General features: G+C 46.2%; 1 protein-coding gene and 1 non-coding gene across 2 annotated transcripts in view; both read left to right on the top strand.

The window, feature by feature from the left end:
- LOC139256328 (histone H2B 1.2-like) overlaps window positions 1-17184 on the top strand; it is a 29904-nt gene extending 12720 nt beyond the window's left edge. Inside the window, exon 2 of the mRNA XM_070874202.1 lies at window positions 16811-17184. Coding sequence (XP_070730303.1) covers window positions 16811-17184 — 374 coding nt within the window. The remainder of the gene's footprint in view (window positions 1-16810) is intronic.
- trnas-gcu (transfer RNA serine (anticodon GCU)) lies at window positions 9204-9280 on the top strand. Its single transcript has one exon. It is a non-coding gene; the product is annotated as a tRNA-Ser (tRNA).
- Window positions 17185-17463: the final 279 nt, after the last annotated feature.

Below are 17463 nucleotides of genomic sequence, written 5' to 3'. Positions count from 1 at the left end.
CAGTCAGTGTATAGATATCTTAGTGAGGGAGAGAGACTGAGAGACATCAGTCAGAGGACAGATATCTCCCTGAGGCAGAGGGACTGAGAGACACCAGTCAGTGCACAGATATCTCGCGGAGGGAGTGGGACTGAGAAGCACCAGTCAGTGTACACATATCTTCCTGAGGGAGAGGGTCTGAGAGACCACTCAGTTTAAAGATATCTCCCAGAGGGAGAAGGACTGAGAGACGCCAGTCAGTGTACAGATATATCACAGAGGGAAATGGACTGAGACCAGTCAGTGCACAGATATAACCATGAGAGACAGAGAGACTGAGAGATATCAGTCAGTGTATCGATATCTCCCTTAGGCAGAGTGATTGAGAGACACCAGTCAGTTTACAGATATCACCCTGAGGGAGAGGGACTGAGAGACAACAGTCAGTGTACTGATATCTCCCTGAGGGAGGGGGACTGAGCGACACCAGTCAGTGTACTGATATCTCCCTGAGAGAGAGGTACTGAGAGACGCCAGTCAGTGTACAGATATCACCCTGAGGGAGAGGGACTGAGAGACAACAGTCAGTGTACAGATATCACCCTGAGGGAGAGGGACTGAGAGACAACAGTCAGTGTACTGATATCTCCCTGAGAGGGAGCAACTGAGAGACGCCAGTCAGTGTACAGATATCACCCTGAGAGAGAGGTACTGAGAGACTCCAGTCAGTGTACAGATATCACCCGGACAGGGAGGTACTGAGAGACACCAGTCAGTGTGCAGATATCTCCCTGAGAAATTGGGGAATTCGAGACACCAGTCGGTGAACAGATATCACCTTGAGAGGGAGGGACTGAGAGATACAAGTCAGTGTGCAGATATGTCCATGAGGGGAAGGGACTAAGAGTCCCAAGTCCGTGTACAGATGTGTCCGTGAGAGAGATGGACTTTGAGACACCAGTCAGTGCACAGATATCTTACTGAGGGAGAAGCACTGAGAGACACAACTCAATGTACAGATATCTCCATGAGAGTGAGGGATTGAGATACACCAGTCTGTGTACAGATATCACCATCAAAGGCAGGGAATGAGACACAACAGTCAGTGTACAGATATCGCACTGATGCAGATTTACTGAGAGATACCCTTCAGTGTACATATATATCGCTGAGGGAGAGGAACTGAGAGACATCAGTCAATGTACAGACATGTCCATAAGTTAGAGCGACTGAGAGACACCAGTCAGTTTACTAATATCTCCCCTAGAGGGAGGGACTGAGAGACACCAGTCATTGTACAGATATCTCCTGAGAGGGAGCAACTGGAAGACGCCAGTCAGTGTACAGAAGTCTCCCTGAGGAAAGGAACTGATAGACAGCAGTCAGTGTACAGATATCGCCCTGAGAGGGTGGTACTGAGAGAGACCAGTCAGTGCACAGATATCTCCCTGAGGGAGAGGGACTGAGAGACACCAGTCAGTGTATAGATATCTCCCTGAGGGAGAGGGAATGAGAGACACCAGTCAGTGTACAGATATCTCCCTGAGGGAGAGGGAATGAGAGACACCAGTCAGTGTCCAGATATGTCCCTGAGGGAAAGTGTCTGAGAGACACCAATAAGTGTACAGATAACACCGTGAGAGGGAGGTACTGATAGACACCAGTCAGGGTATAGATATCTCCAGAGGGAGAGGGGCTGAGAGATACCAGTCAGCGCAAATATATCTCCCTTGTGAGGCAGAGATTGAGAGACACCAGTCCGTGTACAGATATCTCATTGATGGAGAGGGACTGAGAGATACCCGTCAGTGTACATATATGTACGTTAGGGAGAGGAACTGAAAGACACCAATCAGTGAACAGATATCTTCCAGAGGAAGAGGGACTGAGAGGCACCAGTCAGTGTACAGATATCTCCCTGAGCTAGAGCTACTGACAGAGACCAGTCAGTGTACAGATATCTCCGTGAGGGAGAGGGACTGAGAGACATCAGGCAGTGCACAGATATCTCCCTGAGAGACAGAGAGACCGAGAGACATCAGTCAGAGGACAGATATCTCCATGAGGGAGAGGGACTGAGAGACACAAGTCAGTGTACAGATATCTCCCTGAGGGAGAGGGACTGAGAGACATCAGGCAGTGCACAGATATCTCCCTGAGGGAGAGGAACTGAGAGACACCAGTCAGTGTACAGATATCTCCCTGAGGGAGAGGGACTGAGAGGCACCACTCAGTGTACAGATATCTCCCTGAGCTGGAGCTACTGACGGAGACCAGTCAGTGTATAGATATCCCCGTGAGGGAGTGGAGCTGAGAGACATCAGGCAGTGCACAGATATCTCCCTGAGAGACAGAGAGACCGAGAGACATCAGGCCGTGCACAGATACCTCCCTGAGAGACAGAGAGACCGAGAGACACCAGTCAGTGTACAGATATCTCCGTGAGGGAGAGGGACTGAGAGACACCAGTCAGTGTACAGATATCTCCGTGAGAGACAGAGAGACCGAGAGACACCAGTCAGTGCGCAGATATCTCCCTGAGGGAGAGGGACTGAGAGACACAAGTCAGTGTACAGATATTCCCCTGAGGGAGAGGGACTGAGAGACATCAGGCAGTGCACCGATATCTCCCTGAGAGATAGAGAGACCGAGAGACATCAGTCAGAGGACAGATATCTCCTTGAGGGAGAGGGACTGAGTGACACCAGTCAGTGCACAGATATCTCCCGGAGGGAGAGAGGGGACTGAGAATCACCAGTCAGTGTACAGATATCTCCCGGAGGGAGAGAGGGGACTGAGAATCACCAGTCAGTGTACAGATATCTCCTTGAGGGAGAGGGACTGAGAGACACAAGTCAGTGTACAGATATCTCCCGGAGGGTTGGGGACTGAGAATCACCGGTCAGTGTACAGATATCTTCCTGAGGGAGTGGGACGGAGAGACAACTCAGTTTAAAGATATCTCCCAGCGAGAGAAGGACTGAGAGACACAAGTCAGTGTACAGATGTTTCCCTGAGGGAAATGGACTGAGAGACCAGTCAGTGCACAGATATATCCCTGAGAGACAGAGAGACTGAGAGAGATCAGTCAATGTACAGATATCTCCATGAGAGGGAGGGATTGAGATACACCAGTCAAAGTACTGATATCACCCTCAGAGGCAGGTAATGAGAGTCAACAGTCAGTGTACAGATAGCGCACTGATGGAGATTCACTGAGAGCTACCTTTCAGTGTACATATATATCGCTGAGGGAGAGGAATTGAGAGACAACAGTCAATGTACAGACATATCCATAAGGGAGAGCGACTGAGAGACTGTCAGTTTACTGATATCTCCCTGAGAGGGAGGGACTGAGAGACACCAGTCAGTGTACAGATGTCATCCTGAGGGAGAGGGACTGAGAGACATTAGTCAGTTTACAGATATTTCCCTAAGAGGCAGCAACTGGGTGACGCCAGTCAGTGTACAGATGTCTCCCTGAGGGAGAGGAATTAACAGACAGCAGTCAGTGTACAGATATCACCCTGAGAGAGTGGTACTGAGAGAGACCAGTCATTGTACAGATATCTCCCTGAGGGAGAGGGACTCAGAGACACCAGTCAGTGTACAGATATCTCCCTGAGGGAGAGGAACTGACAGACAGCAGTCAGTGTACAGATATCACCCTGAGAGGGTGGAAATGAGAGAGACCAGTCAGTGTATAGATATCTCCCTGAGGGAGAGGGAATGAGAGACACCAATCAGTGTACATATATATCTCCGTGAGGGAGAGGAACTGAGAGACACCAATCAGTGAACAGATATCTTCCAGAGGGAGAGGGACTGAGAGGCACCAGTCAGTTTACCGATATCTCCCAGGGAGGGAGGGACTGAGAGACACCAGACAGTGTACAGATATCTCCTTGAGAGGGAGTTACTGAGAGGCACCAGTCAGTGTACAGATATCTCCCTGATTTGGAGGTACTAAGAGAGAACAGTCAGTGTATAGATATCTCCGTGAGAGACAGAGAGACTGAGAGACATCAGTCAGAGGACAGATATCTCCTTGATGGAGAGGGACTGAGAGATACCAGTCAGTGCACAGATATCTCCCGGAGTGAGTGGGACTGAGAAGCACAAGTCAGTGTGCATATATCTTCCTAAGGGAGAGGGACTGAGGGACCACTCAGTTTAAAGTTATCTCCCAGAGGGAGAAGGACTGAGAGACACCAGTCAGTGTACAGATATTTCCCTGAGGGAAATGGACTGAGAGACTAGTCAGTGCACAGATATATCCCTGAGAGAGAGAGAGACTGAGAGAGATCAGTCAGTGTACCGATATCTCCGTTAGGTAGAGGGATTGAGAGACACCAGTCAGTGTACAGATATCACCCTGAAGGAGAGGGACTGAGAGACAACAGTCAGTGTACTGATATCTCCCTGAGAGCGAACAACTGAGAGACGCCAGTCAGTGTACAGATATCACCCTGAGAGGGAGGTACTGAGAGACACCAGTCAGTGTACAGATATCACCCTTAGAGAGTGGTACTGAGAGAGACCAGTCATTGTACAGATAAGCTCCCTGAGGGAGAGGGACTGAGAGACACCAGTCAGTGTACAGATATCACCCAGGGAGAGAATTACTGAGAGATACCAGTCAGTGTTGATATTTTCCTGAGGGAGACGGTCCGAGAGACACCAGTCAGCGCAAAGATATCTCCCTGTGAGGCAGAGAATGAGAGACACCAGTCCGTGAACAGATATCTAATTGATGGAGAGGGACTGAGAAATACCCGTCAGTGTATATAAATGTCCGTTAGGGAGCGGAACTGAGAGACACCAATCAGTGAACAGATATCTTCCAGAGGGAGAGGGACTGAGAGGCACCAGTCAGTGTACAGATATCTCTTTGAGAGGTAGTTACTGAGAGGCACCAGTCAGTGTACAGATATCTCCCGAAGAGGGAGCAACTGGGAGACGCCAGTCTGTGTACACATGTCTCCCTGAGGGAGAGGAACTGACAGAGAGCAGTCAATGTACAGATATCAGCTTGAGAGAGTGGTACTGAGAGAGACCAGTCAGTGTACAGATATCTCCCTGAGGGAGAGGGACTGAGAGATTCCCGTCAGTGTACATATATATCCGTTAGGGAGAAGAACTGAGAGACACCAATCCGTGAATAGATATCTGCCAGAGGGAGAGGGACTGAGAGGCACCAGAAGTGTTCTGATAGGTCCCAGGGAGGGAGGGACTGAGGGAAACCAGACAGTGGGCAGATATCTCCCTGAGTTGAAGGTACTGAGCGAGACCAGTCAGTATATAGATATCTCCCTGAGGAAGAGGGACTGAGAGACACCAGGCAGTGTACAGATATCTCCCGGAGAGAAAGAGAGACTGAGAGACATCAGTCAGTGTACAGATATCTTCCTGAGGGAGAGGGACTAAGAGACCACTCAGTTTAAAGCTATCTCCCAGAGGGAGAAGGACTGAGAGACACCAGTCAGTTTACAGATATCTCCCGAAGAGGGAGCAACTGGGAGACGCCAGTCAGTGTACAGATGTCTCCCTGAGGGAGAGGGATTGAGAGATACCAGTCAGTGTATAGATCTCTCCCTGAGGGAGAGGGACTGAGAGACACCAGTCAGTGTACAGATATCTCCCTGAGGGAGAGGGATTGAGAGATACGAGTCAGTGTATAGATCTCTCCCTGAGGGAGAGGGAATGAGAGACACCAGTCAGTGATCAGATATCTCCCTGAGAGGAAGTTACTGAGAGGCACCAGTCAGTGTACAGATATCTCCCTGAGTTGAAGGTACTGAGCGAGACCAGTCAGTGCACAGATATATCCCTGAGAGACAGAGAGACTGAGAGAGATCAGTCAGTGTACCGATATCTCCATTAGGGAGAGGGATTGAGAGACACCAGTCAGTGTACAGATATCACCCTGAGGGAGGGGGACTGAGAGACAACAGTCAGTGTATTGATATCTCCCTGCGAGGGAGCAACTGAGAGACGCCAGTCAGTGTACAGATATCACCCTGAAAGGGAGGTACTGAGAGACACCAGTCAGTGTACAGATATCACCCTGAGAGGGAAGGACTGAGAGACATCAGTCAGTTTACAGCTATCTCACTGAGAAATTGGGGAATTCCAGACACCAGTCAGTGAACATATATCACCTGAGAGGGAGGAACTGAAAGATACAAGTCAGTGTATGGATATGTCCCAGAGGGGAAGGGACTAAGAGTCCCCAGTCCGTGTACAGATGTGTCCGTGAGAGAGATGGACTTTGAGACACCAGTCATTGTGCAGATATCTCCCTGAGGGAGAGGCACTGAGAGACACAAGTCAATGTACAGATATCTCCATGAGAGTGAGGGACTGAGATACACAAGTTATTGTACAGATATCACCCTTAGAGGCAGGGAATGAGAGTCAGCAATCAGTGTACAGATATCGCAATGATGGAGATTCATTGAGAGCTACCCTTCAGTGTACACATATATCACAGACGGAGAGCAATTGACAGACAACAGTCAATGTACAGACATGTCCATAAGGGAGAGAAACTGAGAGACAGCAGTCAGTTTAATGATATCTCCCTGAGGGAGAGGGACTGAGAGACACCAGTCAGTGTACAGATATCATCCTGAGGTAGAAGGACTGAGAGACACCAGTCAGTTTAAAGATAACTCCCGAAGAGGGAGCAACTGGGAGACGCCAGTCAGTGTACAGATGTCTCCCTGAGGGAGAGGAACTGACAAACAGCAGTCAGTGTACAGATATCACCCTGAGAGAGTGGTACTGAAGGAGACCAGTCAGTGTACAGATATCTCCCTTATGGAGAGGGACTGAGAGACACCAGTCAGTGTATAGATATCTCCCTGAGGGAGAGGGAATGAGAGACACCAGTCAGTTTACAGATATCTCCCTGAGAGAGTGGTATTGAGAGAGGCCAGTCAGTGTATAGATATCTCCCTGAGGGAGAGGGAGTGATAGATAGTCAGTGTATAGATATTTCCCTGAGGGAGAGTGAATGAGAGACACCAGTCAGTGTACAGATATCTCCCTGAGGGAGAGGGGACTGAGAGACATCAGTGTGAAGAGAGATATCTCCCTGAGGGAGAGGGACTGAGATACAGAAGTCAGTGTACAGATATGTACCTGAGGAACAGTGAACTGAGAGACACCAATCAGTGATTAGATATCTCCCTGAGAGGGAGGGAGTGACAGATCCCAGTCAGTGTACAGATATCTCCCGGAGGGAAAGGGTCTGAGAGACACCAGTCAGTGTACAGATATCACCCTGAGAGGGAGGTACTGAGAGTCACCAGTCAGTGTTTAGATATCACCTGACGTAGAGAGACCAGTTACCGCAACGATATCTCCCTGTGAGGCAGAGAATGAGAGAAACCAGTTCGTGTACAGATATCTCATTGATGGAGAGGGACTGAAAGATACCCGTCAGTGTAAGGGGATTTGCTGTCTGTCCGAGATCATTCTCTGTCTCTTTAAAATGGTGTGCTATCAGACCGTCATCATTCTGTGTCTGTTTAAAAGGGATGTGCTGTCTGTCCCGGATTTCCAATTTCAAATTTCAAAACCTGCCTTTGGAGTTTAAGGAATTTTAGTTTGTTTGTGATTTGTATAAGCTAGAGAGTGTGCAAACGTGCTGTGCGATCTTACTGTCATGTGAGAAAAATGCATTACATGCAACTTGAAACCGTACTGATTTGATTGAACACTCCTTCGTGGACTCTCTGACGGTAGAAGAATCTGCTGTGGGATTTTGCTATTCCACATCTGAAAGAAGGGAAAATACACAAGTTAGAAATATAGCGATTTTAGGCCGGGCTTGCGTGTGGGCTGTGTGACATGACGACATCCTCCATCCTTATTTGCAAATTCAAATCAAATCAAACCAATACAAGACATGACTGACTGACTGACTTTGTTTATACATGTATATATATATATGTGTATATTTATATATAATCCCAAATTTTTAACTTCCAAAATAAATATGCTTTTTCAGTTCTGCCTGCGCTGGGCTCTCTTACATTTGACCTCTTTCACAGCACAATCAGCTGCTGTCAGATCCAGCGGAAAGACACACTCGACTTTAAAAGATCGCCCTTGTAGCCAACATCTTCCCTCATGGCTTGTCTTCCACCATGGGGTTACTGTGTTTGGGTAGTTATTGACTGCACCTCTCATATCCAATGGAATTCTTATAGTTACACAGCATTCGTTCAATAAAAAAATACATAGATTATGAATCAGTTATTTATTTCATTAAAACAACTCAAATTCAATTTTTTTTAATACAATTTAAATGCATTTATTTTCTTAAAATGTTAAATATTTATATATTTCAGACTGGGCTGGTTTTACGTCCCTCCCTCCCTCCTTCCTGCCTGTCTATCACCTGTGGCTTCAATAACAGTCTTTGCCCCGCGTGGTCCTGAGCCCCACTGCACAATTGCCTTCAGGGATGTTCGAAATCTCACTTTATTCTTTTAAAAGAGAACTGCTGTCATTCAAGGGTCATTCTGCATCTGGGTAAAAGGGATGTCCTTGTAGCCCCGGATCATTCTGTGTCTGTTTAAACGGGCTGGTTGTCAGTTACGGTTCATAATCTTTCCTTTGAAACTGGTTTTCTCATAAACCCGGGTCATCCTGTATTGTTTGAGAAGGAGTATGATTTCAGCTGCAATGACCGAATTGTTAAACTGTTGTGTTTCATTTTACATTGGGCTTGCCTGCGCCGGCGCGCACCCAGATCGCCGTGCATCTGTTCATTCACTAGAAATATGCTCATTTTTTCCGAAATCCAGTCCTTGATGTTGCAGTTGCCCCGAATCTGCTGGCAATATGCACAATAACACAATGGATGGTGTTGGCAGAGACCGCGTGGCCTAATGAATAAGGCGGCTGATTTCAATTATAACCGCGAAGTTATGAGAAGATTGAAAGTTCGAATCGTGACGCGGTCAACATAACATGCTTTAGTGAAATTTTACATTCTTTGTTGTGATTCTGCTGAGAAACCAACCATCTCTTCCAGTCACTCACCTGCAGCAAAGGAAGGCTGTTTGCTTAAAGAATCTCATGGCAAGTTTTCATCATTGTCGATCTGCATGCACGGGCAGAGCAAGCTGTGAAGTGGACTTTGTTGCACATTATTTCTGTTTGGATACAAAAAGCAGGAGATTGAATGGATGACGGTATATTAAAGCAGTGCCGAGATGGCCGAGAGGTTAAGGCGATGGACTGCTGATCCATTGTGCACGCACGAGTTCGAATCCCATTCTCGTCGTCGTTGGCTTGCAGCTTAACCACTTTTTGACATTCACATTTCACCTCATCGCCAAATTCCCCTTTTACTTACAGGGATGCTGTACTTTCCTCATGTCATGTCTCAAATTAATAATATATTCGTCAAAAGGAGAACAGTTGCAGTACAATGGCGAGGGGCACTAATTAGACAGATATCTGAGAGACAGCACATGCACGATGGGCCATAATATCATTTCTCACCACCGTCAGAATCTGAGAGCTGCGCTTTTCACTGTCGGCGGCTCGTTGGTCCACGGTTATGATTCTCCCTTCGGAATGATCACATTTGAAATACGAGAGGGCACGGGCCAAATCCCGGACGAACCCGGCCATGTTTTACTCATCCGACAGAACGTGAAACCGACTTCTTCCTCCACAGAATCTGCACGACATGCCGAGTTTTACATATTTATCTGCTTTTATTCATTCTATTTCCGTGTCCCTTTTAAGGGGATGTGCTGTCTGTCCGAGATCATTCTCTGTCTGTTTAAAATTGTGTGCTATCTCTCCCGCATCATTCTGTGTCTGTTTAAAAGGGATGTGCTGTCTATCAAGGATTTCCAATTTCAAATTTCAAAAACTGCCTTTGGAGGGTGCAGGAATGTTAGTTTGTTTGTGTGTTTGTGTAAGCCAGAGTGTGTGCAAACGTGCTGTGCGATCTTACTGTCATGTGAGAAAAATGCATTACATGCAATTTGAAAACGTACTGATTTGATTGAACACTCCTTCGTGGACTCTCTGACGGTAGAAGAATCTGCTGTGGGATTTTGCTGTTCCACATCTGAAAGAAGGGAAAATACACAAGTTAGAAATGTAGCGATTTTAGCCAGAGCTTGCGTGTGGGCTGTGTGATATGATGCCATCCTCCATCGTTAATTTCAAATTCAAATCAAATCAAACCAAGACAAGACAAGACAAGACATGACAGACTGATTGACTTTGTTTATACATGTATAAATATGAATATATTTATATGTAATCCCAAATTTTGAACTTCCAAAAGAAATATGCTTTTTCTGTTCCGCCGGCACCGGGCTCTATTACATTTGACCTCTTTCACAGCACAATAGCTGCTGTCAGATCCAGCAGAAAGACACACGCGACTTTAAAAGATCGCCTTTGTAGCCCACAACTTCGCGCGTGGCTTGTCTTCCAAAATGGGCTTACTGTGTTTGGGTATTGATTGATTGCACTCCTCATTTCCAATGAAATTCTTCCCGTCAAACAGACTTCCTTCAAGCAAAAAATATATAGATTATGAATCAATTATTTATTTATTTAAAACAACTCAAATTCAATTTTTTGAATACAAATTTAAATGCATGTATTTTCGTAAAATGTTAAATATATATATATTTCAGTCTGGGCTGGTTTTACGTCCCTCCCTGCTTCCTGGCTGTGGCTTCCATAACTGTCTCTGCCCCACCTGGACCCGAGGCCGAATACACAATTGCCTTCAGGGATGATAGAAATCTCACTTTATTCTTTTAAAAAAGAACTGCTGTCAGTCAAGGGTCATTCTGCATCTGGGTAAAAGGGATGTCCTTGCAGTCCCCGATCATTCTGTGTCTGTTTAATCGGGCTGGTTGTCAGTTCCGGTTCAGCACATGGGATTGGGGGTAGTGTGCTGACATGGATTGAGAACTGGTTGTCAGACAGGAAGCAAAGAGTAGGAGTAAATGGGTACTTTTCAGAATGTCAGGCAGTGACTAGTGGGGTACCGCAAGGTTCTGTGCTGGGGCCCCAGCTGTTTACACTGTACATTAATGATTTAGACGAGGGGATTAAATGTAGTATCTCCAAATTTGCGGAAGACACTAAGTTGGGTGACAGTGTGAGCTGCAAGGTGGATGCTATGAGGCTGCAGAGTGACTTGGATAGGTTAGGTGAGTGGGCAAATGAATGGCAGATGAAGTATAATGTGGATAAATGTGAGGTTATCCACTTTGGTGGTAAAAACAGAGAGACATACTATTATCTGAATGGTGACAGATTAGGAAAAGGGAAGGTGCAACGAGACCTGGGTGTCATGGTCCATCAGTCATTGAAGGTTGGCATGCAGGTACAGCAGGCGGTTAAAAAAGGAAATGGCATGATGGCCTTCATAGCGAGACATTTGTGTACAGGGGCAGGGAGGTGTTGCTACAGTTGTACAGGGCCTTGGTGAGGCCACACCTGGTGTATTGTACACAGTTTTGGTCTCCTAACTTGAGGAAGGACATTCTTGCTATTGAGGGAGTGCAGCGAAGATTCACCAGACTGATTCCCGGAATGGTGCGACTGACCTATCAAGAAAGACTGGATCAACTGGGCTTGTATTCACTGGAGTTCAGAAGAATGAGAGGGGACCTCATAGAAACGTTTAAAATTCTGACGGGTTTAGACAGGTTAGATGCAGGAAGAATGTTCCCAATGTTGGGGAAGTCCAGAACCAGGGGTCACAGCCTAAGGATAAGGGGTAAGCCATTTAGGACCGAGATGAGGAGAAACTTCCTCACCCAGAGAATGGTGAACCTGTGGAATTATCTACCACAGAAAGTAGTTGAGGCCAATTCACTTAATATATTCAAAAGGGAGTTAGATAAAGTCCTTACCACTCGGGGGATCAAGGAGTATGGCGTGAAAGCAGGAAAGGGGTACTGAAGTTTCATGTTCCGCCATGAACTCATTGAATGGCGGTGCAGGCTAGAAGTGCTGAATGGCCTGCTCCTGCACCTATTTTCTATGTTTCTATGTTTCTATAATCTTTCCCTTTGAAACGGATTTTCTCATAAACCCGGGTCATCCTGTCTTGTTTTAGAAGGAGTATGATTTCAGCTGCAATCACCGAATTGTTAAATTGCTGTGCTCCAATTTACATTGGGGTTTGCCTGCGCCGGTGCGCACACAGATCGCAGTGCATCTGTTCATTCACTCGAAATATGCTCATCTTTTCCTCAATCCAGTCCTTGATATTGCAGTTGCATCGAATCTGCGCCCAATATACACAATAGCACAGTGGATGGCATTGGCAGAGGCCGCATGGCCTAATGGATAAGGCATCTGACTTGGATTATAAACGCGAGGTTATCAGAAGATTGCAGGTTTGAATCCGGCCGCGGTCAACTTAGCTTGCTGCGTTTCTTCCAGTCACTCACCTCAAGTCAAGGAAGGCTGTTTGCTGAAAGAATCTCTCACGACACCTTTTCATCATTGTCGATCTGCATGCACGGGCAGAGCAAGCTGTGAAGTGGACTTTCTTGCACGTTATTTTTGTTTGCATACAAAAAGCAGGAGATTGCATCGCTGACGATGTGTTAAAGAAGAGACGAGGTGGCCGAGAGCTGAAGGCGATGGACTGATGATGGGCTCTGCGCAATTGGTTCGAATCCCATTCTCGTCGTCATTGTCTTACAGCTTTGACCTTCCTGGTCGTTTTGTCATTCACATTTAACCTCATCGCCAAATTCCCCTTTTACTCGCAAGGATGCTGTACTTTGCTCATGTCATGTCTCAAATTAATAATATATTCGTCAAAAGGATAACATTTGCAGGACGATGGAGAGGGTAACGAATTAGATAGTTCTCTGAGGGACAGCACAAGCACGATGGGCCGAATATCTTTTCTCACTACCGTCAGAATCTGAGAGCTACACGCCTTACTGTCGGCGGCTCGTTGGTCAAGTGCTATGGTTTTTGCTTTAGGATGACCACATTTGATATGTGAGAGGTTCGCGGACGAGCCCCACCATTTGTTACTCAAAGTTCCATTTCTCACAGCCAGTCGACATGTGAGAAAACAGACATATTTCACATTAAAACGTGTGATTTTGCGCCGATGTTCCCACAGCATCCAAATCCCAGAGCAAAGATTTAATCCCCTTCCCACTGAATACTGCGGGCCGACGGTCACCTTGGTAACGGAATGGTCATTCTGTCATCACTTTCTAAACAATAGCACACAAGACAATGGGTCATCAATAAATGGTAACTGAATTAAACACTCTGCAATTACATTGTAAATAATAGGAAATAAAATGCTGGATAATAGCTGGTGCAGAAAGTAGCTTATCTCTCGCAAAGATTAAGAATGATGTGTTTTGTTTACACACACACACACACGCACATAGCAACGACTCTGTGCATTTTTTTCAGTTGTTCTACTTAACCTGATGCAATTTATTTCTCAGGACTTTAGGAACCTGCGGGAAGCCATTCGGCGGTGTTTGCTGTGTCAGTATCTCAAGAGGTTGCGCGCGGTTGCTCCTCCCACTGCCCGGGGGAATGGGGCACTATTTAAAGGGACAGGGACTCTCATTTCTCTGCCTATTTATACTTGAAGGATCAGTCCAGTTTATCTCAGAGTGTTGTCGGACTTCACGAACAGATCTCCGATTAACATTCGCTCCCTTCTGTATTGTCCTGTCATTGTAAAGCTGTCTATTCGAGTGACTTGAGCCTTTCTAAAATGGCACATTGTTTTTATAATCCATTTGACTTGCTTGTTTAATTGGGAAAAATTTCAGAATTGTGCAGTGTGAAGAAGGTTTTGTTTAAAGGTGGAGTAAAATGTGTTTCAAACTATTCTTTCCAACCCTCCCTCAACCCACCAAATTTTAGAACAATCTGCAATACTGACTGGGAAGTTCCCAAGTTCGGTCCTTGGTCTGGGCTGTTAGTTGATCTCAGCCAAGGCAGCAGTTCAGGGGTTATAATTGTCCTCAGTACCACTGGGCTAATTATGAGTAAAAATTAGCCACTACCCTTGCTCTTGATACTGATCCAGTGACATCAATTTGGAGGTTTGTGGATGTCATTTGGAGGTAGGATTGGATTCGGCTTTGAGGCCTACCACGGTGGAAATCCTGCTGACACTCGCTGAGTCGACTGATGGTGAAGCACCAGAGCTTAACAAATTTCTGTGGAATTGCACCCAGCCAGATTTAGCACTTCCTGGAGAAAGTAACTCGCAGTTGATTTTAGACCGTAAGGATGGAGGGAGACTGTCTAGAATAAGGCTTTTGAATCTTGGAGGGACAGAGGCGACAGAATGTCCTATAGAATCTAGATTTGTCTATTCTGAATTTATATCCTGTACTTAAAGTAACAACTTTTGTAACCTACATTTGCAGTGTATTAGAATGGGAGGATCTGCAACTTGGTAACTCAAACCAAACATCACATCAAGATTTGAGAGATTCACCAGATTCATCAGGATCACCTTATCATCAGCCTTTGGAAAAACACCAATCACAGCGGTGAGAAACAGGACACATGTTCTGTGTGTGGATAGAACTTCAACCATTCGTCAACCTCTGAGACTCGTGTGCCCAGCTGACTAAACACTGTAAATGTGGGGACTGTGGGAATGGATGCAGATGTGCGTTCGGTGGAAACACATCAGGGAGAGGCCATTTACCAGCTGAGTGTGGAAAGAGATTCAGTCTCTCATCTCACCAACTGACATTCGAGGACTTAGATAACAGACTTTCTCCTGTGAATATCGAGCTGTGTTATTGTGCCATGATGTATTTACTTGTTCATCTAGTTGACTGTAAAACTTTGCCAATTAGTTGATGTGTTCAGTTTACTTGTAGATATTTAAAAAAATACATTTCCTGAGTGGATTCAAATTTAAATTGAAACCAGCTTTGCAGGGTGATACCCTACTCACACATTGAAGGTGAGAGAGATACTGTGGACACACGAAAATTCCAGTATGTGTAAGTGAGTAACAGACTGGATTTTTTGTTTAATGATCCAGGGCGTGTTAGCTAACCCTACCCTGGACATCAAGGCACTCTGGACGGTATGGGGAACTGGGACTTGTCCTGAGAGTAACCAAAGGTCTGAGGACTGAAACAATCTACAGTTAGAAAGCAGTAAAGGCGCAAAATAAGCAGTCGATAACAAGACATCAATTTGTTTCCTCTTATCATGGAGACATCAAGTATCGACACACTGTGTTATTTGAATTATCAAAAAATAAACTCCAGCCCAGTTTTATGGGTGATTAACATCAGCAGAAACAAATGCCAACTCACAGAATGAACACGATTCAGTTAGGATGTGATTAACAGCATTACTAATAGTAGAACCCAACCCCTGCAGCCACTTTCGAACTCGCAATACAAATGATTGAGTAAATCCCTTCCCACACTTCCCCAGTGTGAACTCGCTGGAGTTTCAGCAGATCAGATGACTGAGTGAAACCTTGGCTATACACAGAGCAGGTGAATGGTCTCTCCCCAGTGTGACTGCGATGATGGATTTCTAGATCAGACGGGAAACTGAATCCCTCCCTACAGTCTCCACATTTCCATGATTTCTCCATGGAGCAGGTGTCCTTGTGTCTCTCTCCAGGTTGGACGATCAGTTGAAGTTTCGACCACACACAGAACACGTGTAGTTTCTCCCCGCTGTGAATGGTGCGATGCTTTTCAGGCTGTGTAACTGGTTGAAGCTCTTTCCACAGTCAGTACACTGGAACATTCTCACGCGGAAAGGTTATGTGTGTCTCACTGATTTTTGAAATATTTTTCCACAGACAGAACTGAAAAATGTTTCTCCTTCCACATTCAAAGGCAGATGATATTTATCATTTCCAGTTTACATGGTTGGGTAAGTACGCAAAGTGAGAATAAAATAAATGAGCTGCTGATTTTCTCTGCTGATCACTGGACATTTTGTGCTGGCCCAATAGGGTGAACCCGGGCTGGCCCAATAGGATGTGCCTTTGTAAACCAATAGCGTGAGCTCGGTCTGGCCCAATAGTGTGAGCCCGGGCTGACCCAAGGAGATGAGACTGTGTTGGCCCATTAGGGTGAGCCTGGGCTGGCCCAATAGGGTTAGCTTGGGCTGGTCTGACACAATAGGGTGAGGCGTGCTGGTCCAGGTTCACCAGACAACTATCAGAACAACAAGGCTCCCTTTCAGGGGCCACTGAGCTGGACATAAACATGTGACCAATCAAACTGACAGACATCCTGAAGCCCCGCCCACCCTTTGTCCCTGCACAAAGGACCGTGCATGCGCCATGCGACAGCCCTGACCAATATGGCGGCCGCTGAGCACGCTCCCACCACCGGGGGAAACAGTTTTACTCGTTGGAGTTCGAATGATGAGGGGTGATCTTATAGAAACATTTAAAATAAGGAAAGGGATGGACAAGATAGAGGCGGAGAGGTTGTTTCCACTGGTCGGGGAGACTAGAACTAGGGGGCACAGCCTCAAAATACGGGGGAGCCAATTTAAAATCGTGTTGAGAACGTGTTTCTTCTCCCAAAGGGTTGTGAATCTGTGTAATTCTCTGCCCAAGGAAACAGTTGAGGCTAGCTGATTGAATGTATTCAAGTCACAGATAGATAGATTTTTAACCAATAAGGAAATTAAGGGTTACGGGGAGCGGGCGGGTAAGTGGAGCTGAATCCAAGACCAGATCAGCCATGATCGTGTTGAATGGCGGAGCAGGCTCGAGGGGCTAGATGGCCTACTCTTGTTCCTAATTCTTATATTCGTATGTTCTTATTAGTTACTGCCAGGAAAGGCACCAAGAAAACGGTCACTAAAACACCACCGAAGAGCAGCAAGAAGCGCAGAAAGTCGAGGAAGGAGAGTTACTCCATTTACATCTACAAAGTGATGAAGCAGGTTCACCCCGACACCGGCATCTCCTCCAAGGCCATGGGCATCATGAACTCGGTTGTGAACGATATTTTGGAGCGTATCGCTGGTGAGGCTTCCTGCCTGGCCCATTACAACAAGTGCCGCACCATCAGCTCCCGGGAGATCCAGACCACCGTGCACCTGCTGCTGCCTGGGGAACTGGCCAATCACGCCGTGTCGGAAGCGACAAAAGCGGTGCGCAAGTACACCAGCTCCAAGTCAAACTGCACGCTGTCCTGAGAGATCAAACCCAAACACAACGGCTCTTTTAAGAGCCACCCACAACCTCTCTGAAAGAGCTGCACAAACGCATCTCCCTTTAAACTTAAATCAGTAATCAATTCCTGAACAATTGTGTGAGAACCTTTGGAGTTCCAGCTGTAGATTTAGTTTTGAATTCTCAGATAAGCAGCTTCACTCTCAGACCTGTTCATTTAAACCGCCTGCCGAATTAAAAGCATGTTTAGTGGCTGAGACTCAGATTTCAGTCTCACATTCTCTCTCGCAAGTACTTGTCAA

The sequence above is a fragment of the Pristiophorus japonicus genome, unplaced genomic scaffold, assembly GCF_044704955.1.
Source record: "Pristiophorus japonicus isolate sPriJap1 unplaced genomic scaffold, sPriJap1.hap1 HAP1_SCAFFOLD_71, whole genome shotgun sequence".
Taxonomy (NCBI): domain Eukaryota; kingdom Metazoa; phylum Chordata; class Chondrichthyes; family Pristiophoridae; genus Pristiophorus; species Pristiophorus japonicus.
The sequence above is the reverse complement of the archived record's forward strand: the minus strand, read 5'-3'. Positions and strand labels throughout refer to the sequence as shown.